Here is a 24,729-nt window from a genome sequence, read left to right as displayed (position 1 = left end):
GCCGATCCTTGAATTGAAACTCAAGAGCATCTAGCATCTTGAGTTTACATTTCTTATGTTTGTTTCGGCTATGTGGATCCGGTACCATAGTCGATCGGGACCTGAAATGTTCAAAACATGTCACACTGCCGAAACACATTAAATTATCACATCCTCTTAAGCTCTAGCACCACAGGTTATGTTCAATTCATATGTTGGATATCAATTGAGAGTTCTTGACTTTTGGAGTCATATGTATACTTGATTTCACACCTCTAAATGTTTTGCTTCATGTATGTGAGGCTGCTCTGTGTTTGATGCAATGCAAAGCTCTGTGTTTTCAAACTTGGGCGAGCTTATTACGAGTTTCAGCATAAAATATCCTAAAAAAACCAACAAAGATAACAAAATATCAGGATGTCAAGCATATGATAGATGGTGACAAAGATGTCAAGCATAGAAATAGATTTTTTTTGTATTAATTTTTATGTAAAAAATATTATTTTTCATAGTAAAATTATTACCTTTATCTAAAAAATATTGGTTTGTAATATATGTTTATTTGATTAAAAAGTATTATTTGTTATGTCAAAAGTATTACGTTTTATGTCAAAATATTATTTTCGTAATATATGCTTATTTGATTTAAAAGTATTAGTTTTAATGTCAAAATTATTAGTTTTTATAATAAAAGTATTTTTTTTTAGTTCTAAAGCATTAATTTGTAATTTATGTTTATTTGAATGAAATTATTACTTTTTAGATTAAAAATACTAAATTCTCGAAAAATGCAAAAGTATTAATTTTTAAATAATGTTTATTTGATTAAAATAATTAATTTTTTATCACAAGTTCATGAAATGCATCAAAACCTTTGGAAGACCATTTGCATTTCCTCTGCATAAAAACCTTCGAAAAATTGGAAATATCTCAACGTCATACTTAAATGTTATGGGGCTGAAATAATTTAATCACTAGCGTGATTCCATTAACTATTGAGATTCTTCAGATTTGGTTATGAAAATTTAAGTATTTAAATTTCTAATGATAAAATCATGTCTAAAAAGTATATAAATTGGATAAATAGCTTCGGTCAAATATAATTTTTTTTAAAAAAACATTCATTTATTAAATAGACGTTATCTTCGGTTACAATCTCCTCTCTCAGCTAAAAAAAACCTTATATTAAATCGATGATGACAAAAAAATATCCATTTGTGTGTGTCTATATATTTAACATAAAAAAATATTACTTTTTCTGTGAAAATATTATTTTTTGGTCAAAAGTATTAATTTATGTGAAAAGTATTACTTTCTAACGTGTGCTAATTTGACATTATAAAGTATTAATTTTTTGTGAAAAATATTAATTTTTATGATAAACGTATTAGTTTTTATATGAAAAATATTAGTTCGAACGTATGAAAGTTCGACATAAAAAATATTAGTATTTAATAGTTAAAAGTACTAGTTCTTTGGTCAAAAGTATTATGTTTTATGTTAAAATTATTACTTCTAACGTGTGTAATTTGACATACGTTAAAATTAATACTTCCGACTGAAAAATATAATACTTTTAACATAAAAGCTAATACGTTTGTAAAAAATAATAATTTTTATGTCAAAACATAAGTTAGAAGCAATAATTTTGACATAAAAATAATACTTTTAGCATACAACCTAATACGTTTGAACAAAATAATAATACTTTATGTTGTTTACCAAAAACCAAAATGTAAAATAAACATATATTACAAATTAATATTTTTTACATGAAACGAATAATTTTTGCATAATTAATAATACTTTTAACATAAAAAATACTATTTAATATTGTTTACTGAAAAATAATATATTTGTTGTCAAATAATCATATATTACAAAGTAATACGTTTGATATAAAAATTAATATTTTTAGCACAAAAATTAATAATTTTGACAAAAAATAATATTATTTATTTTAAATTTGGATATGTTAAAAGTAATAATTTTGATATAAAAACTAACATTTTTAGAATAAAAACTAATATTTTTGACATAAGAAACCACCAGATTCTCTCAACGTATACACACTTGCAAAAGAAGTTTTTTAATTGAATAAAAGAACATCATAATATCAAAAATTTAAGAAGAAAATTAGCAAGAATTGCAATTTCAGTGTATTACTTTTTATGTCAAAAATATTAGTTGTCATAGTAAAAGTATTACCTTTAATTTATCTCAAAATATTAATTTGTAATATATGTTTATTTGATTAAAAATTATTATTTTTTTATGTCAAAAGTATTAGTTTTAATGACAAAATATTACGTTTTATGTCAAAAAATATTTTTAAAAATATTATTTTCGTAATATATGCTTATTTGATTCAAAAGTATTAGTTTTAATGTCAAAATTATTAGTTTTTACTATAAAAATATTACTTTTTAGTTCAAAAACATTAATTTGTAATTTATGTTTATATGAATGATATTTTTACTTTTAGATCAAAAGTATTAAATTCTCGAAAAATACAAAAGTATTAATTTTTAAATAATGTTTATTTGATTAAAATAATTAATTTTTGGTCACAAGTTCATGAAATGCATCAAAACCTTTAGAACATCTCCAACCAAGCACCAAAATGGTGCATTTTGCACCATTTTGGTGCAAAGTGGAGCTCCAACGGGGGCGCTATTTTGGGCACCAAAATAGCGCCCCATGTTGCCCAAAATAGCGCCCCATGTACTCCTGCGCCAAATATGGCGCAGGAATTGGCGCAGCCCTTATTATTATTTTTTTATATTTTTTAATTATTTTATTATTTTTTTAATTGTTGTATTTATTTGTTTTTCAAATAATAATGACTTTTTTTATATTTTATTTGTTTTTTAAATTATAAATAATAATTTAATATTAATTTGTTGTTTTAATAATTAAATATTAATAAAAAAGTATTATAATAATTATTTTAATTTAATCTATATTAATTTAATATCTATTTATTTAAAATATAGAATAATAATAATTAATATATGAAAAATAAAAGGAATATTTCGAGAATATTTCTTTTGGTGCAAGATTTGATGTAAATGGGTTGGAGATGAATGTTGTATTTGGTGCAAAAATTACACTATTTTAGTGCAAAATTTGCACCAAAATGATTTTTGTGGTTGGAGATGGCCTTAGGAGACCATTTGCATTTCCTCTGCATCAAAACCTTTGGGAAATTGAAAATATCTCAACGTCAAACATAAAGGTTATGGGGCTGAAATATTTAATCACTAGCGCGATTCCGTTAACTATTGAGATTCTTCAGATTTGATCATGAAAATTTAAGTATTTAACTTTCCAATGATAAAATCATATCTAAAAAACATACAAATTGGACAAATAGCTTCGGCCAAATATAATTTTTTTTTTTAAAAAACACCTTCATTTATTAAAATAGACGCTATCTTCGGTTACAATTTCCTCTATCAGCTAAAAAAACCTTACATAAATCGACGACTACAAAATTATTCGCAACCACCAAGCATACTTGAAAGCTAGGAAGAGAGAAATTGAAATGTTAATATCTTCAAACACTAAACATTTCTTCTCCCTTTTTGTCGTGGTGAAACCTAGCAACCATTCGCAACCCCATTATCTACAATCTTCTCCGCAACCTCAATTTCTGCAATTTTCAAGTTTTGTTGTTTTGGATGTGTGTGTGCGGACGCGCTCATATTCATGATCATCTGAAAAATACTTTAATATTGGGAGAAATGAGTAATGGTGTAAGATTATGAATTCTCTAAAGCTTTTTCAATATTTCTTGCATAGAAAATTATCCCTCGGTAATTTCCAAATGCAAGTAAAAAGTCCAAATGAACAACAGTAACCACATCCTCACTCTATAATCAAGCACCTCTTTCCATTGCCAAATTCCATAACAACATGGTGATGCTCACCGATTAAGAAAATAATGCTATTGTAACACTTGTTAAAGAGATCAACTTGTCTAGCAAGAAAAAGAAGCTATACGACACTAATATAAGATCAAGCATCGCAACAAGTAAACATGCGACTATCAGAGAATAAGACTGGTATTTCCAAAAAGGACAGACAAGTAGACGAGAGTCAATATTCTCTTATTCAGACATACCATGAGAGGAACCAATATTCTGTAGTCAGCTCAAAGAGGAGAAGAACTGAAGTTAAAGGGACTGAACAAACAGAAGCTAATGTTGCAGCCATTCCAACCCGCAACAGAGCTCGATAGTGGCAGATGTAATGTTATCAAAATTGTATAGAAAAAAAAGCACCCACTGCAGCACCAATCATCAAATGTGGAGCATATAAACCACCAAGAAGACCAGACCCTTTACATAGAGTAGTGGCCACCACTTTTGCAGCATACAATTGAGTTAGAAGCCATATTCCAGGTGCTGACGCAGTCTTTTCTAGTGCGTAAAATTTCATCAACATTATTGAAACCCCAGTACAATATTACTGGATATTTGAGAGCTATTAACCCAGCTCCGAAACCCCACAAAGCAGGGCACCCTAAATTTTTCTTTGATCAACAGAAACACCTTTGAGAAACAAGCCAACAAGCGTGTGAAAGGTAAATTCTTCATCAACCATGAGTCTACTGTAAACCAAAACAATGAATAAAAAATGTCGTATTCATCCATTTCTTTCATGGAACACAAGATCGAAACATATATAAACAAAAATTAAGAAAAGATCACATCAAAGGGGACAAATCATAAAATATTTACATGAGAATACATACAAGGGCTGTAGCTTTGCCGACGAATCCGAAGAAGGGAGCAATGTCATATCGGTTTGATTGAAAGAGGGAAAATTGCGTCGGTTTTGGCGAGAATTGAAGGCCCCGATGCGGCGGGTGTGGTGGAGGAAGGGGTTGGCCAGGCGAGGCGCGGCGCGGCGGAGGCGGAGGTTGCGAGAGCATGGGTCTTGGCGGCAGTGTTTTCATGATCTCCTCTATGGCCAACCGATCAGAATTGGAAAGTGAGAAGATTTTGACCTAAGATCCGAATATTGTATCGGGTCGATCCGTCTCACGGTGATAAATTCGTGAGACTCATCGTGAGACGGTCTAACATGAGTGTTACTCTATAACTAATGTGCAAATAAATAGCGTATAAATTTAGAATTTAATCTATTATTTCATTATTAACAATTAAATAAAATCAAAATCCATGAATTTCAAATTTTCCCCGCAAACTAAATTCATCCAAGAGTAACCTAAATTCAGTGCCCATGTGCAGCATCAATGATCATATAAAATCAAAAAAATACATAAACCGTTATCACCATTCTGGCACCGGTGGGAACATCAATACCTTGGGATCCCCCATTCCCAATCTTCTCGTGACGGCAGCGGAAAACCCAAAGCCCAACATTTGTTCACCAAGAGAAATGCAGTGGAGACACGATGCAAGGGCTTCACCACCACCAACAGCAGCTGGCGGCGCTCCTCGCTGCGGCGCTACCCAAGGACGATTCCTCGTCATCCGCACTTGCACCCAACACTGCCACCGTTTCTGAAGAAGATGAGTCGTCTCGTCTCTCTGCCCTCACCTCCCTCCACCGCGCCGTGCTATACCCTCCTAATTCTCTTCTGGTCGCACATTCCGCCTCTTATCTCTGTAAAGGCTTCTCTCAACTAATATCCGACAAGTAATTCCCCCACAACATAGAGTTAGAGTTTATGTTCAGTTGTGTTTCTCCATTCTCTGTTGTATATGTGTGTTTTTGTCAGTGCGTAATTTTTTTTTTGTGTTCAGGCTTTAAATTGGCGCCTTCTCGTGTACTGCCACCTAGAGGCATGCCTAATATATTTGTAAATACCAAAAATCCGGACTATTTTTGATAATGGAGATGTTGACAATCTGAAGTGTAGTTTCAAGGCCGTCAGGACCCTTAAAAGTTTCTGAATCAATACAAATTAAATTTATTCTCTGAAATTTTTTACCACAGTGCTTGATATTTTTCACAAATGTCGTTGCTTTTGTATCTTGATTGTGGATTTGGACTATTATTACAGATTATATTCCGTGCGTCTTGCAGCAGCTAAAGCATATGGGGCTTTATGCTCTGTATTGTGTTTGATCTCTGTCACCTCAAATGGTAGGCAGAACCATGTTGTACTTGGCAGCTTCATTGATCAGTTTATTGGGTGGTCATTACCATCTCTGAACAACGCTGGCGATGAGACTTCAGAGCTAGCTTTGGAAAGCCTTCATGAGTTTCTTAACGTTGGAGATGTTGGAGCTGTTGAGAGATATGCTTTGCCTATACTTAAAGCTTGCCAGGAACTTATTGAGGATGAAAAAACCTCCGTGAGTTTACTGCAGAGGCTTCTTGGTGTGTTGACATTGGTTTCGTTGAAGTTTTTCAGATGCTTCCAGCCCCATTTTGTGGACATCGTTGATATACTTCTTGGATGGGCAATGGTACCGGATATCGAAGAATCAGACAAGTGTGTGATCATGGACAGTTTCTTGCAATTTCAAAAGCACTGGGTGAACAATATGCAGTTTTCTTTGGGATTGCTATCGAAGTTTTTAGGTGATATGGATGTGTTACTCCAGGATGGAAGTTCTGGTACTCCTCAACAATTTAAACGGTTACTTGCCCTGCTGACTTGTTTCTGTACAGTTTTGCAGTCAGTGGCATCTGGTTTGCTGGAAATCAATTTTCTTGAGCAAATTAACGAACCTCTTCGCGAAATGGTACCTGTTTTACTTCAATGCTTATCTTTGATGGGGAAGAAATTTGGATGGTCAAAATGGATCGAGGATTCTTGGAGGTGCTTGACATTATTGGCAGAAATATTGAGTGAAAGGTTTTCTAATTTTTACCCCATGGCAGTGGATACATTGTTTCAAAGCTTGGAAGTAGAAAATGCTAACAAACTTCTGGAAACTGAGGCTATTTCTACCTTCCAGGTTCATGGCATTCTCAAAACTAATCTACAATTACTATCACTTCAAAAGCTTGGACTTATGCCATCATCTGTGCTTAATATACTGCGGTTTGAGGGACCTATATCTCACCTACGGTTGCATCCAAATCACTTAGTGACTGGAAGTGCTGCAGCTACTTACATCTTCTTGCTTCAGCATGGGAAAAATGATGTTGTTGACAAAACAATGGATTATTTGATTGAAGAACTACAGTTACTGACATGCAAACTTGAACAAATTTCAGTTATGGGTGATGAACTGGATGTGATGGCAGGTTCTAAATGTTATTCTAAATCAGAATTCGTTGTGTTAATAAAGTTTAATATGAAAGTGCTGTTGAGTTGTGTAACTTTTGGACCAGGTAGTAGTTTGATTGGGCAAATTGAAATTGATACTTTGTGTGTTAGCAGGGCACAGAAGTTGGTAACTTTTATTTCCGGCAAGATGGATCCCTTTTCTTCACCTATTCAGAGTAGTGTAGAATTGCAAGTTACTATTCTGAGAACATTGGAGAAACTTACAGCAATTGAATTAAAGAGTACATCCTCCATAAGGAAACAAAAAATATCATCTGGTAAATATGCGGAGGAGGAGAATGTAAATGACTTGTATCCAACAATTGTTTTTGATCCTCTAAGAAGATACTCTAAGCTCCTTATAAAATCTCTTTGTGCAATTTCTCCTTTTTCAGTCAAGATAGAAGCCCTAAATTGGGTTCACAATTTTTGTGAAAATGTTGTTGAGGTGTATAAGAATATAGAGACTCCATTATACCCTTGCCAAGTTGCTGCATGCCGGAACATTATTCAGGGATTGCTGCTCTCAGTTTTGGCTGCTGCTTCAGATAAAGAACCAAAAGTGAGGTACCTTGTTGCAGTAGCTGTTGAGATGCTACTGATAGCAAAACTTATCCACCCTATGCATTTTCCTATAATTGCTGAAGTGTTCCTTGAAAAACTTGGTGATCCAGAAACACATATAAAAAATACGTATCTTAAGCAGCTTTCCCATGTGCTTCCTATAACAACCTATACTTGTGGTCTTCGTGATTTTGGTTTGATCAGTGCATATTGCCCTCAAGTTCATACATTGAGCGATCACTCATTGCACTGGAAACAACTTTTTGCCCTCAAGCAAATGCCACAGAAACTTCACTCGCACCAACTTGTTTCCATTTTGAGTTATATTTCACAGAGATGGAAAGTACCCCTATCTTCTTGGATTCACCGGCTTATTTATGCCTGCCATAGCAAAAGAGACCTCTCACTTGCTCAACAGGAGGATGTAGATGTTGATAATGGTTTGTGGTGGGACATAAAAGTGGACGAAGATACCCTTGAAAGAATTTGTTCGGTTAATCACCTTGCCGGTGCATGGTGGGCTATACATGAAGCGGCTAGATTTTGCATTACTACTCGGCTACGGACTAACCTTGGTGGGCCAACCCAAACTTTTGCTGCATTGGAGCGTATGCTACTTGACATTGCTCATGTACTGCGGCTTGAAACTGACCAAAATGATGGAAATTTTAATGTCATAGGTTCTTATGCTCACTTATTGCCAATGAGATTGTTTCTGGAATTTGTTGAGGCCTTGAAGAAAAACGTGTATAATGCTTATGATGGGTCAACCATCCTATCACATGCTTCCAGACAGAGCTTGTTATTTTTCAGGGCAAATAAGAAGGTCTGCGAGGAATGGTTCTCTAGAATAAGTGAACCAATGATGGATGCAGGATTGAAGCTTCAGTGCCATGATGCTACCATTCATTACAGCTCATTGCGAATGGTTGATCTCAGCAATTTTGTTGCTTTAGCATTATCAGATAAGTCAAAAGTCCAGACAAGTGAAAATCTTCAAAATATTAGAGGCAGATATGCTGGAGATATTCTAAGAATCCTTCGGAACATGACTTTGGCTTTGTGTAAGAAACGTGAACCCGAGGTATTAATTGGCATACAGAAATGGGCTACCATTGCATTCTCTCCGTTGTTTAAAGAGGAAAACCAAGGTTCAAGTGACAATATGAATTTGGAATTTTCATGGATCACTGGACTTGTTCATCAGGCTGGAGGTGAGCATGAGAAGGCTGCTGCTCACTATATTCATTTGTTACAGACTGAAGAATCACTCTCTTCTATGGGTTCTGACGGAGTACAATTCGCCATTGCACGAATTATTGAGAGTTACACAGCTATATCTGATTGGAAGGCTTTGGAATCCTGGTTGCTAGAGCTGCAAACTATCCGTGCAAAGTATGCTGGAAAGAGTTATGCCGGGGCTCTAACCACTACTGGAAATGAAATAAACTCAATTCAAGCATTGGCTTGCTTTGATGAGGGTAACTTCCAGGCAGCCTGGTCATTCCTTGATTTGACCCCAAAAAGTAGCAATGAACTCACACTTGATCCCAGGCTGGCTTTACAAAGAAGTGAACAAATGCTTTTGCAGGCAATGCTTCTCCATGTCGAAGGAAAACCAGACGAGGTGTCCCGTGAGTTGCAGAGGGCCAAATCAATGTTGGAAGAAACATTCTCTGTTTTGGCACTTGATGGACTTGTGGATGCAGCTCCACATATCAATCAGTTGTATTGCATTTCTGCCTTTGAAGAAAGTTGCAAACCTGGAGACAATCAGGGTAAGCACCTCGCATCATTAGTAAATTCATTTATCCAAACAGGGCAGTTCCCATGTGGTGGAGTTTATCAAGATTGCAGTTTGTGGCTAAAAGTTCTTCGAGTTCATCAGAATACTCTCCCAACTGCACCTGTGACTCTTGAGCTCTGCATAAATTTAATGATCTTAGCTCGCAAGCAAAGGAACCTAAGGCTGGCAACCCGACTCAGCAATTATCTGAAAAGCCATGTATCACTTTCCGTTCATGATGGTTTGCAAGAATATTTCACCTCTATCTTGGAATATGAAGCCATTTTAGCCATGAGAGCTGATAACAAGGAAAAAGAAGCCTTGACATATCTTTGGTCTTTTGTGCGCCCTTTTTTAGTTTGTTCTTCAATTGTACCATCTGATTCTCATGTCAATGTATTGAAGGCTAATGCTTGCTTGAAACTTTCGAAGTGGTTGATAAGAGACTATTCAAGTAAGAACTTGGAGAAAGTCGTTCTTAAAATGCGTGCAGATTTCATCACGACTGAGATATCTTCTGGCAATGGGTCTGCCGCAGTAGGTGATGGTTATCAAAGCTCTAAATCAGGGGTAAGTCTTATTGTCGAGGAACTTGCTGGTACAGCTAGAAAGATGTCTACTCTTCTTTGCCCGACGATGGGAAAGTCATGGGTTTCGTATGCGTCATGGTGCTATGTTCAAGCTAGAGCATCTGTCTCTTCCAATTGTGAGACGGCCCTTCTTTCTTGTTCCTTTTCTCCAATTCTTGCTTCCGAAATGCGACATCATAGATTTACGTTAACTGAAGAAGAGCAGTTACATGTTAAAAACATCATTCTAGAGCATACTCTGAATAGATCCTACAATAATATGTCTGAAGAAAGAGGAGATTGTGATTCCTCGGAGACTGGGCATTCTCAAAATGAGGTTGATTTGAAGCTTTTATTGCAGAAAATAATAGATGCCATTGAAACTTCAGCTGGAGCACCTGGAGCTGAGGACAATGATATTGGTAGCCTCTCTGCTACACTATCTACTCAGTTGCAGGAATGCTTTTCGTCTTCCACCACTGTATTAAAGGAAGCGGACGTAATGTCCCCGGTTCGTTATTTAGTTGAAGTTTGGTGGTCTTTGAGAAAGAGACGAGTTTCTCTCTTTGGTCACGCAGCTCAAGCTTTTATGAATTATCTTTCATATTCATCTATGAAGTGTTCTAACGGTCAGTTATCTAGCTGTGATGTTGAGTTGAATTATAAATATCCGAGTCACACTCTCAGAGCTATCCTTAATGTGCTACACATTATAGTCAACTACGGAGTTGAGTTAAAAGATACAATTGAACCTGCTCTTTCTAAGGTTCCTTTGCCACCATTGGAGGTGAGTGTTCTTTTTAAGGTCTTGCTTGAAGAGTGAATGTAAGGTCATACTGATCTCATATATTTATTTTGTAGGAAATAACACCTCAACTATTTGCTCGATTAAGTTCGCATCCCAATGAAGTGGTCAGGAAACAGTTGGAGAACTTGTTAATTACGCGGGCAAAACTTTCTCCTTGGTCTTTAGTCTACCCAACTCTTGTTGATGTAAATTCTCAAGAAAAAGAACCTTCCGAGGAGATTCAGAAAATTCTTGCTTATTTGGTTAGCATCATTATTGACCAGGAGCCTCTGTTATTTTTCTTTGCCACGTGACGTGAAGCATACTATTTCTGAGCTTTTAGTTGAAAGGAATTTAATTTAATAGAACAACAAATATAACACTTGGTTTTTTCTTAAAAGCGTGAATATATTTATCTGATGGACTTAAAGTTGGTTTTACCCTTTCACAAGATGTACTTTTTGTTTTAAGATGATATATTTGGGTTTATTTTTGTAGTCTTCATTTGGTATCTTCTTTGTTGATATCCAAAAATCGCTTGAAATTTAAGATATGCATGTAATCTTTATCATTTTAATATTGCAGAATAAGCTTTATCCAAGGTTAGTACAGGATGCTCACCTGATGATAAAGGAGCTTGAAAATGTAACTGTCCTTTGGGAGGAACTGTGGCTTGGCACCCTCCAGGATCTTCATTCAGGTAATTGTTTTTCCCTAACATTTTTTTCTTAAGGAGGAAATCATTCGCTGTTCTTTTCCGAACATATTTCTTGAAGGAACAACAAAATTTTACAATATAACTGTGCAATTATGTCAGAGCATGAATGCCACTGTCCATATCATCCAGTGAAATTCATATTGCTTAAATCTAGTAACTTCGCATTCAAATTTTCCGGTTTTCCCCACAAAATCACTTCGCATTCAAATTTTCTGGATCTCCTGAATAGGGGAAAGGCACACAAGAACAATTACTAAATCACTTCTTGAAGCAGAAATTTACTTCCCCCAATTTGCCATGAAACAGGATTAAAAGTTGTATTTGTAGCAATGGACATCGATATATTAAAGTATATTTATGTTTTCTGGGAGCTAATATTTAGAATTATACCAGAACTAGTAAAGGTATCTTCTAATATCTATTTGTTATATGCTTTGACTTAATCGCATATGGATGGTTGAGTAATTTAATTTGAGTTTTGAGACAGTTTTGCTTTCTTTTCTTTTCAGCCTTTATTTGTTTGTTTGTTTGTTTGTTTTTTTTAAAAAAAACTGTTGTGCGTTATTATATGTTCTCTCTCTTTCGTCACTTGCTTAGCGCACGAGCGAACATAATGTGGTATTTTCTTCGTATTACCTGTTATGCTTCATATGTGGAGTATTGAAAAATGTTTATCTTAGTTGCTGAATTTATATCTTTGGTGGGATTTCCTCATTTTATACTAGCTGTTGAGGGTTTTAAGGCTTGAATGCATGTAGCCGGCACTTTCAAGATTCAAGTATTATTTATACACAAACACATTATTGTTTACTTTTTTTTGTTCGTTAGATCTAGATCTATGGATGATCTATTATGCCATTCCACTGACATAGCCATCTTTTCTGTAACGTGGATGAATCTCTGATTTTATCAACCAAGCAAACTAACTTATCTCCATATGTTCATTATTCAGATGTAATGAGACGCATAAATTTGTTGAAAGAGGAGGCTGCACGAATTGCAGAAAATACTACTCTCAGCCATGGTGAGAAGAACAAGATCAATGATGCAAAATACTCTGCTATGATGGCTCCAGTTTTTGTTGTCTTGGAGCGTCGCTTGACTTCGACTTCTAGAAAACCTGAGACACCTCATGAAGCCAGGTTCCTTGAGGAGTATCAGGAAACAATCAAATTAGCATTTGAAAAATTTAAAACTCCTCCTGCATCTGTTGTTGCTATAGGGGATGTTTGGAGACCATTTGAGAATATTGCTGCTTCCTTGGCATCTTATCAGAGAAAGTCTTCTGTATCTCTGGGAGAAGTTTCTCCACAGTTGGCTTCGCTGTCAACTTCATATGCTCCAATGCCAGGTCTTGAGAAGGAAACTACAATATCTGAACCAGAAAGTGACTTAGATGGCATACCTCCGGGAATCGTGACAATCTCATCCTTTTCTGCGCAAGTATCAATTTTACCAACGAAAACCAAACCAAAGAAAATTGTTGTTGTGGGCTCAGATGGTATGAATTATACATATCTCTTGAAAGGAAGAGAAGACTTGCGCCTAGATGCCAGAATTATGCAGCTATTGCAAGCTGTAAATGGTTTTCTGCAGTCATCAGCTGCCACACGTGGCCAGCCACTTGGGATTCGTTATTACTCTGTGACACCTATAAGTGGTCGAGCTGGTCTGATTCAGTGGGTAGATAATGTGATTAGCATTTATAGTGTTTTTAAATCATGGCAAAACAGAGCACAGTTGTCTCAGCTTTCAGCAATGGGAACTGATACAAAAAGTAAAGCTCCTCCTGTTGCTCGGCCCAGTGACATGTTTTATGGAAAAATTATACCAGCACTCAAAGAGAAAGGAATTAGACGAGTAATTTCTAGAAGAGATTGGCCTCATGAAGTTAAGCGAAAAGTTCTTCTTGAACTAATGAAGGAGACTCCCAAACATCTTCTCTACCAGGAACTTTGGTGTGCTAGTGAAGGATTCCAAGCCTTCAACTCAAAATTGAAGAGGTGATTTGCATTGATCTTAATCTCGTGGCTTTGCTTGAGAAGCGGAGAAATTTGTTGTACATTAAGTCTATATTGCATTGTGTTGCATTGATATCTTAGACGTGCTTCAGTTCTATCAATTTGTGCCCCATCTTAGTGATGATGGTTCAAGTTGAACTAAAAATCTTGTGTCTTTGCTCAGGAAGCAGTAAGCTGAGATGTTTGTTGTAGGTGAAGTCTGTATGACATTGTCTTGCATTGATATCTTAGAAATGCTTCAGTTTTAGCAATTTATAAAGAACTCACACATCATCAGGCACTCATCATAGTGATGATACTTCAAGTTGAACTTAAGTTCTTTGTCTTATTCTGATGAATAGTGATTCCTCGAAGGATGATGGCTTTCGGGAGCCAAGCAAGAAGGTTCATTTGCTTAATAAGAATGTTTCATGGAAAATGAAGGGAGAGGTTATAACAATGATGGTTCATTTGTCGAGGCTTATACATTGTTTAAACCGAGCATTGACAAAATTCAGTATTCCTAATACACAACAATATCAATATGCTTCCACTGCATTTGGCAACCAATGATATGCATGGAATACTTCTCATTCTGTTGCCTTGTATTTGCTCTGTAATGTACTCTTTAATAAGAACTCATCCTTAAAAGTTACTTGCAGGTATTCTGGGAGTGTTGCAGCCATGAGTATTGTAGGCCATATTTTGGGACTAGGCGATAGACATCTGGATAACATCCTTGTAGATTTTTGTAGAGGAGATATCATGCATATTGATTATAATGTGTGCTTTGATAAGGGCCAGAGATTAAAGATCCCTGAAATTGTTCCATTCCGCCTTACCCAGACGGTTGAAGCAGCATTAGGTCTAACTGGCATGGAAGGCTCTTTTAGGGCGAACTGCGAGGCTGTTTTAAGTGTTTTGAGGAAGAACAAGGATATAATTTTGATGTTGTTAGAAGTTTTTGTTTGGGATCCACTTGTAGAATGGACACGGGCAAACTTTCATGATGATGCAGCTGTTGTTGGTGAAGAAAGAAAGGGCATGGAACTTGCTGTCAGCTTAAGTCTATTTGCGTCACGGGTCCAAGAAATCCGTATACCATTGCAGGTATCAATAAATTACTTAACCTTAACCTTTTTATCTTCATACTCTAACCGTCACAGTATTAACTGTTTTAGGATTTTGATTTACACATTTGTACTAATTTATTTATTGTCTATATTTCTACTTGAGGAAACTTGAACTGTCCTCTTGCTGTCTTTGTTTATTTGCAATTGGTATGTGCTTTGTACATAAGTGTTTTTCTTGAATCTTGATGACATCACATATTACTAGCATTTCATGTCATAAAATTTCAGAAAACCTTCAACATGACGTTCTTAGATCTGTTTCACAAGTGTGTGTCTGATCATAATTTTGTGAATGACTATGTTTTCTTGAACGTGTTCAGGAGCATCATGATCTTTTGCTGTCTACATTACCAGATATTGAAGTAGCTCTTGAGGTTTGTTAATCTTCTGCAGTAGTGGTCTATCTCCAGTTTTATGAGTTACTTGAACTCAATCAATCATTTTTAAATCATGTGTAGAGGTTTTCCGATGCTCTGAATCAGTATGAGATTGTTTCTGGTCTATTCTATTTTGCTGACCAAGAGAGATCAACCCTTGTTCTACATGAAACGTCGGCAAAATTGGCTGTTGTTGAAGCCACCTGTAATTCAGAGAAAACCTTAGCCTTGTTCGAAATGCAGGCTATAGAATTTGCTCAAGCACAGGCCATTGTGATGGAGAAAGGCCGAGAAGCAGCGACTTGGGTTGAGCAGCATGGGATGATTCTTGATGCTTTGTGTGGCAGTTCAATTCCAGAAATCAAAGCCTGCATAAAGCTGACTGGTTCAGGAGAAGCTTTATCGCTTACATCTGCAGTTCTAATGGCTGGGGTTCCATTGACTGTTGTCCCTGAGCCCACGCAAATTCAATGCCATGACATTGATAGGGAGATATCTCACTTGGTAACCGAGCTAGATTATGGGCTTTCTTCAGCTGTTGCAGCACTCCAAATTTATTCGTTGGCTCTTCAGCGAATCTTACCTTTAAATTACCTTATCACCAGCCAAGTGCATGGTTGGGCACAAGTTATGATTTCTTTGAATACACTTTCTCCTGACATCATATCTGTGGCCCTAAGGCAGGGTGTTGAACTTGTCACTAAGGGACACACAAATGGAGTTCTCTCTGTTAAGAGCAGTTATGATGATCTTTGCCTCAAGGTAAAAAATTATGCGGCAGATATTGAAAGATTGGAAGAAGAGTGCTCCGAACTCGCATTCTCCATTGGCCAAGGGTCTGAATCAAAAGCCAAGGAACGTCTCCTATCCACTTTCGTAAACCACATTCACCATTCAGGCCTCAAGACAAGACAGGAAGCCTTGATACATGAAGAAACTGCAATATCTGCATTGCGTGGTGATATCGAAGAGAAGAGAGAAAGCATGCTGTCTATTTTGAATACAGTTTTGTGCAATTTGTTTACTGATGTTAAGCACAGAATATCTAGAAGTCTGGATAATTCTGCTGTTGGAAGAAATGCAAATACTGGCTTATCTTCTCACTTCGGATCCTTTCCCGTGGATTTTGAAGAACAAATAGAAAAATGTGCACTTGTAGCAGAGTTTCTTAAAGAACTAAAATGCCATGTCGGACTGGATGTCCATGATACTGAGGCAGATGCAAACATTTCCGGTTATACATCACACGAAAGCTGGGCATCTCTTTTCAAGACCAATCTTTTATTTTGTAAAAACTTTGTTAGGAACATGATTGAAGTGGTTGTACCCAGTGTAATAAAATCTGCGATTTCATTTAATTCTGATGTAATGGATATTTTTGGATCCATTTCCCAGATTCGGGGATCTATAGAGACAAGCCTTGAGCAGTTTATCCAGGTTGAACTAGAGAAGGCTTCCTTGATGGAACTTGAGCAGAACTACTTTGTGAAGGTTGGTCTTATCACTGAACAACAGTTGGCACTTGAGGAAGCTGCTGTTAAGGGTAGAGATCATTTATCTTGGGAAGAGGCTGAGGAGCTAGCTTCTCAAGAAGAAGCCTGCAGAGTGCAACTGGACAAACTCCATCAAATGTGGAATCAGAAAGACCTCCGAAATTCGTTGCTTATGAAGAAAGAAGCAAGCATCAATAGCACTTTGATTTCCTCTGAACATCAATTGAAATCTCTCATTAGTTCTGAATCAGAAATGGAACCACATGCGTTGAGAAAGAAAGGACTTCTTGCAGTCCTGACTGAGTCTTTCTCTGAGCTAGAATCTATTGATCAAGCCTTGATTTCAACTGTTGGTCCTATTTGTAGTTCAAATAGAATTCCTTATCTCGCAGACATGATGAATTCTGGGCATGCAATATCTGAATATATATGGAATTTTCCTAGTTTACCGAGCAATTTTGCCTTCCTTATATGGAAGGTTTCTATGGTGGATCTTTTGCTCGACTCCTGCACACATGATGTTGCCGCATCTTTTGAGCAAAATTTAGGGTATGAGCAACTTGTTGATCTAGTGAAGAAAAAGCTTAGTGACCAACTTCAGGAGCGCATATGTCAATACTTTAAAGAAAGAGTTGTTCCGCTTATGCTGACAAGATTAGATACAGAAATTGAGATGCTACGGGAAAAGTTGGAGTCAGGCAAGGATCACACAATTGATCAAACCAAAATGGATCATGATGCAGTAGGAAAAGTGCACTTCATGCTTGAGGAGTACTGTAATGCCCATGAAACTGTCAGAGCAGCAATATCAGCTGCTTCAATCATGAAGAAGCAAGTGAATGAACTTAAAGATGCTCTAGTAAAGACCAGCCTGGAAATTTGTCAGATGGAATGGATTTACGATATATCGTCAAGTCCCTTGAAAAGTACCCGTATGACTTCTCAAAATTTTATTGGAGGCGATGATAACGTACTGTCAGTGATTCTGAACATCAGCAGATCCAAATTGCTGGAAAACTTACAATCTTCAGTTACAAAAATAGCTAGGTCACTGGAGCGCCTGCAATCTTGTGAAGGAACTTCTATTGCTTCAGAAGGGCAGCTTGAAAGGGCAATGAGCTGGGCCTGCGGGGGTCCAAATACTAGCCCTGCTGGAAATTCGGGAATACCCTCGGAGTTCCATGATCATCTGATTAAGCGGAGGCAGTTGTTGCAGGGAGCACGAGAAAATGCATCAGAAGTGATGAAAGTTTGCACCTCCATATTGGAGTTCGAAGCTTCAAGACATGGCATTTTTAGGACTAAAGATGGTGGACTCTGGCAGCAATCTTACCTGAATGCATTGAAAAAGTTGGACGTCACCTATCATTCTTTCACACGTAAGTTTTAAGTTTCTTTCTGTATTTTTAATCACATTGACACTCTTATTCATCGGTTAGAGTTTACACACTTCTCTTTCAGGTTCACTTTGTGTTTTGTTTTGTAAAATCAGGGGCTGAGCAAGAATTGAAGCAAGCACAAAGCAGCATGGAAGCTGCTTCTAGTGGTTTAGTTTCTGCAACTAACGAACTTCATGTTGCTGCTCTGAAAGTAAAATCAGCATCAGGTGAAACTTTTTGCTCCTGAAAATGACTATAGGTTCAATCTACACTGTAATAATTGTTGTTAAATTTCGCTCAAAAAAAATCGTTAAATTTGTGAATGTTGCACAAAAAATTTTTCTATGTCAACGACTTCCAGCTCTTTTGATTTTCTTTCTTTCCTTCGTTAGTTAAGTGCTATATAGTTTAAGAGACATTGGCAGCACTCCTGTAACTTCGCGTTTTCAACAATTTGTAATTAAAGAACTTTCTCATTAGTTCATGCTCGATGTTTTAATCTTGATGAGAGTGCTTTGGAGCACCTAGTTGATTAGTTTTATATTATGTTACAATGGTTTGATGTTGCCAAGTATATCACAATTGTTGGTTCCTCTAGGTACTTGATGGGTTGTAACAGGGCTAGATTGTGTATTTTGTAGGTGATATGCAAAGCACCCTTCTGGCAATGAGGGACTCTGCCTGTGAAGCCAGTGTGGCACTATCTGCCTATAGTGGCATTATTCGAGGGCATAGCACTCTGACTTCTGAATGTGGTCCCATGCTTGAAGAGGTACCTAATTATGTCACAATGTGTTCAAGTCTCTAAAAATTTATTATTGATGTTCTTAAGTACCATTTTGCATGGATGACTAAAATTTAGTTATATATTTCTCTTGTACTGTATATACTAGCTACCTTCTAGTTGGTTATTAAAGTTTTGCTTATCTGAATATTAATATAGTTAACATTTTTATTAGTTAAATAGTTTTAGGTTACAGGTTAAAAAAGAAAATTTTATTTTTGCATGGTGGCAGGTTAGCTACAGTTTGTATTCAAATTTGTGATTTAAAATTATGTATACCTCTTTGACATAATAAATTTGTGTTTTTTTAGTGTTTTCACCGTATGTAGTGTGTATTAACATGTAAGTGTCATGGTTGATTCGCGGATTCAATTATTGATTTGGTATTAGATCTTGAATATTCCCTGTTGTCAAGATATTGGAACTAGCAATGAACTTTGGTGAAGTGGCGTAGCTTTTTATGCCTTGGGTTGATGTGTAGTGCTCAGAGAGTGGCGTTCTTTATGCCTTCGGGTTATTTTCAAATATCAGAAACTCTCATTTGAGAGTGCAAACAGAATCTTATAAGTTATACCAGATAATAGCCATTTCATCCTTCTCCATGCAGCTCCTGACTTAATGGACTCTTGTTGTCACATTCTGATACATATTATACTGGTGCATATAATATCATGGAATAAAGAGATTGATTGTAATTGGTTTAAGCTACTTGCTTATTGAGGAAATGATATATCATAAGATACAAATATTTTATCAAAAGTAGACACACGCAGAATAAAATAAATGTGCACCAAACACACAGAGAGAGGGAGAGACAGACTTTAATGACCCCTTGACTTTGCAACGTAGGTCTTGGCCATAACAGAAGCTCTTCATGATGTTCACAGTTTGGGAAAAGAGGCTGCTGTCTTGCACTCTTCTATCATGCAAAATCTTTCAAAGGTACAATTTGCAATTGTTAAAATGTTTATTTTAGTTTCTTTTGCTCCTGTTAATCTTGGATGGACACATGAAAAAAATGGCTCAGTTATCTGTTAATTGCGTGTACACTGTATAGGCTAATGCAATCCTACTTCCACTTGAGTCTTTATTGTCAAAAGACGTTGCTGCTCTGACTGATGCTATGGCACGGGAAAAAGAGACCAACCTGGAGATTGCTCCTATTCATGGACAAGCTCTATTTCAGTCTTACCATAATAGGATCAAGGAAGCTTTGCTAGGCTTCAAGCCTTTGTTACCATCACTCATTTTATCCGTGGAGGAGCTCTACTCTAGGTTGATTAGACTAGCAAGAGCTGCTGGTCTGCATGCTGGCAACCTCCATAAAGTAAACAGAAATTGTGTATAATATCTGTTCTCTAGATTGTGTTACTACGTTACTGTGAAAATATTCTATACGCTTGTGCAATTTTCAGGCTCTAGAAGGGTTAGGAGAAAGCCTGCAAGTAAGATCACAGGATATTGGGCCATTAAGGGAGGATCTTTCCAATCATGCCATGGTTTATGATACCCAGGAGAGTGGAAAGTTCTCCAAATCTGATAGTGATTTGGATGGTGATTCTATCGGTTTGAATGAATTGTTTTTACCGGATAGAGGATGGATATCTCCACCTGAAAGCATCGATAGTGGCGACACAGAGTCAGGTTTCACCTCAGCTGAGGCAAGTCTTGCAGATAGCTTCAGTGGTCTTGACATCACTGAATTGCTATCAGGTGACTCTGATAGCAAGGAGAATGGAGTTTATCCTCATTGCGTGCTGTCACTTGTGACTGAAGTACAAGATTTACCTCTCAAAAAGGCAGAAGCGAAAATTTTGCTGGTTTGCATCTGCTTTGCATTTTATCAGTAGAACCATTTGGTATATATGGCAATACCAAAGTTGTATCTGTGCAATGCTTAGAAAGTATTTTCTGTATGCAGCAAGAGAGCTCTGATTTGTTGCTTGAAGATGAAGCAATTTTGTTAAACCAGGACAAGGCTGAGGAAGAATCTCGTGGAACTTCCTTTGCTGACATAAGAACTGTAGATCAAGCTCGTGGGAGTAAGTAATATTTATCTGAATAGTAGAGTTGAACCTAGGCTTTTAATGCTGTTTCTTGTTGTTTAATAGAACATTCACATGTACAAAACAAGATTAATCAACGGGTGCTGATCAATCAAACTCAAATTTGAGACAGAATGACTATCAATTTTACATGGATGTAGGAATAGTCAAAATGTGTACCTTGGTATTCCGAACATATGATCAGGCTACATTGTATTATGTACCCCGAATTTTTCTTTCCATTTTTTCCTACCACTTTTTATCACCTCCTGCTCAACAGGCTTTTCATGGTTTTTTACCAGGTGTCCTTACTTATCTAAGTAGGTGACCTTTTGCAGATTATTTCCTTGCTAGAATATGATCCTTGTTGCAAGTCACTAGGGATCCTGATATAGTTAGCAAAATTGGAAACTTAGGAAAGTTCAACCATCTTTAAAAGATTTCGGTGATAAGTAAGGATGTTAAAGAGTAGAGAGATAGCTGAGGGTGGGATTCATGGTGTTGAATTGAGATGGATATATGGACCTAATATGACTGCCCAAAATATTTCAATTTAATTTCATAGGCTGCGGAAACAATTTTGTGGTTGCATGCTCTTATTTTGCAAATATGTACGTGGTGAAATATCGATTCTCAATAGCAAAGTTTATGCATTTTAGGTAAAAATGCTTATGCAATGTCGGTCTTAAGGCGAGTAGAGATGAAGCTGGATGGTCGAGATATTACTGAAACCAGGTGAGTGTTTCCTTTATAGTACTTTATTAGTGGACTCCAACTCTCCAAGCAACTGCAGTTTTGCTAACGTCATGTTATGCTGCCATGAATATCTCAGGGATATTACCATTGCTGAGCAGGTTGATTTTCTGCTTAGACAAGCGACCAACGTTGACAACCTCTGCAATATGTATGAAGGTTGGACGCCTTGGATTTGATATTTGCATGAATATGAACATTTCAAGTTGAGATTTCGAGAAATACATCCTTGGAGCAAATGGTCAAGAGCCTGCTTTTAGCAGGAGAGAATAAATTTATTCAAAATCATTTTGGTGGATGCAAATCCTGCATAAGGTAATTACATGTCATGTTTCGTAGCCTGGAAAGGGAGAATCAAGTAATTTGAGTCTGGAAATACTTCTTGGCTGGATACAAAGCTTCTTGAGAAGCGATTGCTTAATTTTTGGATAATTTGAGCGGTATGCTTGCTGTGATCCTCCATTGCGGAAAAATTTGTGAGTTTATGATGGTGTTTTCCTTTCCGTCCACCTGATGAATGAGTACAGCTAAAGAGTAAAATGCTCTTCTGACTTGTTATGGTGATATGGTGATGGAAGCTACCATCGAAGTGCGATCTAAGACAAGACAGTTTTTCTGTACTGCATCAGCATATTGCTTCCCCTACATCATCCATCTGGTGATTCTGGATCTCTTTCCTATGAAAGACGGTGAGTTCCTAATATTTTCCCACATGGTATGTAAATCGAGGCTTGTGCAAGACTATTGGGAAGTAAGATCCTTGGTCCATTCCCAACTAATACTGAATCATGGTTGATAATCATGCGACTTCAATTTACATGGAAGCGCATGTGTAAATTCATTGGGAGTAAATATCAATATCAAGATTTCGATCTGTTTTGTTTATAAATATTGAGTGTAATGATGACTGTCCAGTTCCAAAACATCTCACGCACCAACATGTCTCGATGTTACTATAATTTTGCCAAATCTATTGACGTTTGGACCATATTGTTTGTCTTAACCTAGTGTGGCCTCAAGCCCTCTGCGTGTGTAAATATTAGATTGGCCCCATGTAGCTGCAGTATTATTATTTTCATTCTTATGCTAGTAGTGAACATAAGATTTACTAAAGCATGGCATGTTATTGATGGATATGTGTCGGATATCTAGTCGACGGGCAAAAAATCAACATATATCTGTATTAATTTTGATCCCTGCACCTAGAGTGCAGGATTTTTGTGAGCGACCACTAAAACCTACCGGTGCAGATGATCAAAATTAGTATCGTATATCTGTAAAAGTGACTTTTGATTATGAATTTACAGTTTTGTCTTCATTTATTTCACTTAATAATTGATATTGTTGTCATTTCCAAGGATTTTTAAGGTTTTTCATGTCATTTGATAGATTAGTCAATGAGTAATTAATTTGTATTCATTTAGGTAGATTAATTGCTAATATTTAGTTCATGTCCTAAATCTATATCTATATCATCTATATTTATTTTATCTGCAAAAGTGTTACTTTTGATTATGAATTTACAGTTTTGTCCTCGTTTATTTTGATTTCATAATTAATATTGTTGTCATTTTCAAGGATTTTCAAGGTTTTTGCATGTCATTTAATTTGTGTCCATTTATTTATTTAAGGTAGATTAATTGCTAATATTTAATTCATGTCCTAAACTAAAAAAATTATTAATTGAAATCTATCTTAATTTTTTTTTATAAATCTAAAAAATTATTAATTTTGTAGAATTATTTTAACTTTTATCGTTTTCGCCATGTTTTTAGTCTACTAAACTTTTTGTCTATAAATCTAAAAAAGTAACTTTTATCGTTCTCGGAATGTTTTTAGTCTACTACACTTTTTAACATAATATTTTTATTATTAAATTTTTTAAAAAAAACACAAAATTAAATCAAACCATTAAATTTAATATTTGGTTCAAGGCAAGTGAAATTCTATATTTATGTTAATGTGACACTTTTGATTATGAATTTATAGTTTTGTCCTTATTTTATTTTATTTAATAATAATAATTAATTTTGTCGTCATTTACAAGAGCTTTTTAGGTTTTTCATGTCTTTAGTTTAGCCAATGAGTAATTAATTTGTTTTTATATATTTATTCAAGGTGGATTAACTGTTAATATTTAATTCATGTACTAACCAGATTTGGTGGATGACTATATGGAACTTGAAAATTCAGCCTAAGATGAAGATTTTCATTTGGCGAGCAGTACACAATTTATTACCAACAGAGTTCAATCTAGCAAGCCATCATATGCCAATATCTGGTTCGTGTTCTCTGTGTCAATCCTCGATAGCCTCAACTACTCATGCGTTGTTTTTTTGTCGGATTAGTAAACCAATTTGGAAGGTTGGCGTATATTGGGATTTTCTCAAATGGTCTTGGACAAGCTCTTTTTTTTGATATTATTTATGGGATGTCGAAGAAATACTCACGAGATGAGCTGTGTGTTTTTTGTGCAATGTCATGGGCTTTATGGGGTGAGATATGTAAGCGGAAACATGATCCCTCTTTAGTTGATTTACCTGTGAAAGTTGATTGGGCTTGCAATCTGATTTTGGAGAGTGAGGGAGCAAATCAGAAGTTAAATATTCAGAAAGATGGTATGGGAGAGGTTCTGGAAGTTAGATGGGAGAAGCCTCTCGAGGGCCAATTTCGACTTGATGTGGACACAGGATTTAATGAGACTAAGGGGTGCTTCTCGATTGGTGCTATCATTCGTGATGGGTTTGGACAGATTATGGCAGCTAAAGCAACTCCCATTCGCAACCCGGGATCAGTGTTTAGGGGGGAATTATGGAGTACAATATTTCGTTGAAGTCACCTCCCAATAACCAAGGTAGCTCACTTAGTGGATGCATCGAGTGTAGACGCTTCAGAAGCTCCCATGAAGAGGAGCGTTGAGATGCCTCTGGATTCCCATAGAAGCCTGTGAACCTCCAAGTATTTTGATTGTGTGTGATGATACAATCAATATGTCCACGCGAATAAGATAGAATTTTGGTTCCCAAATCTGCCTTCCAAAACAGCATTAAACCACCGCAATGCAGCCTCTGCCGTGGAAGAAGAGTTTGAATCCAGCATCTTTTGAA

General features: G+C 36.2%; 1 protein-coding gene across 1 annotated transcript; it reads left to right on the top strand.

Annotated features, from left to right (window-relative positions):
- The first annotated feature begins 5,277 nt into the window (after window positions 1-5,277).
- LOC140886255 (uncharacterized) lies at window positions 5,278-22,800 on the top strand. The gene is made up of 16 exons (XM_073292779.1): window positions 5,278-5,649; window positions 6,017-10,940; window positions 11,015-11,203; window positions 11,526-11,640; window positions 12,611-13,661; window positions 14,321-14,768; window positions 15,112-15,165; window positions 15,250-18,040; window positions 18,154-18,267; window positions 18,682-18,812; window positions 19,674-19,766; window positions 19,882-20,151; window positions 20,240-20,644; window positions 20,746-20,866; window positions 21,529-21,604; window positions 21,702-22,800. The coding sequence occupies exons 1-16, from the start codon at window positions 5,405-5,407 to the stop codon at window positions 21,799-21,801; spliced, it is 11,127 nt and encodes a 3,708-aa protein (XP_073148880.1). The 5' UTR covers window positions 5,278-5,404; the 3' UTR covers window positions 21,802-22,800.
- The last annotated feature ends 1,929 nt before the right edge of the window (window positions 22,801-24,729 follow it).

The sequence above is a fragment of the Henckelia pumila genome, chromosome 3, assembly GCF_033568475.1.
Source record: "Henckelia pumila isolate YLH828 chromosome 3, ASM3356847v2, whole genome shotgun sequence".
Lineage (NCBI taxonomy): Eukaryota > Viridiplantae > Streptophyta > Magnoliopsida > Lamiales > Gesneriaceae > Henckelia > Henckelia pumila.
The sequence above is the reverse complement of the archived record's forward strand: the minus strand, read 5'-3'. Positions and strand labels throughout refer to the sequence as shown.

Excerpts from the sequence above, each read along its gene's own strand:
- LOC140886255 (XM_073292779.1), top strand. The coding sequence starts at position 5,405 with ATGCAAGGGCTTCACCACCACCAACAGCAGCTGGCGGCGCTCCTCGCT. Across the intron at positions 14,769-15,111 it reads AAATCCGTATACCATTGCAG|GAGCATCATGATCTTTTGCT; the intron begins GTATCAATAAAT and ends GAACGTGTTCAG. Across the intron at positions 18,813-19,673 it reads GTGGTCCCATGCTTGAAGAG|GTCTTGGCCATAACAGAAGC; the intron begins GTACCTAATTAT and ends TTTGCAACGTAG.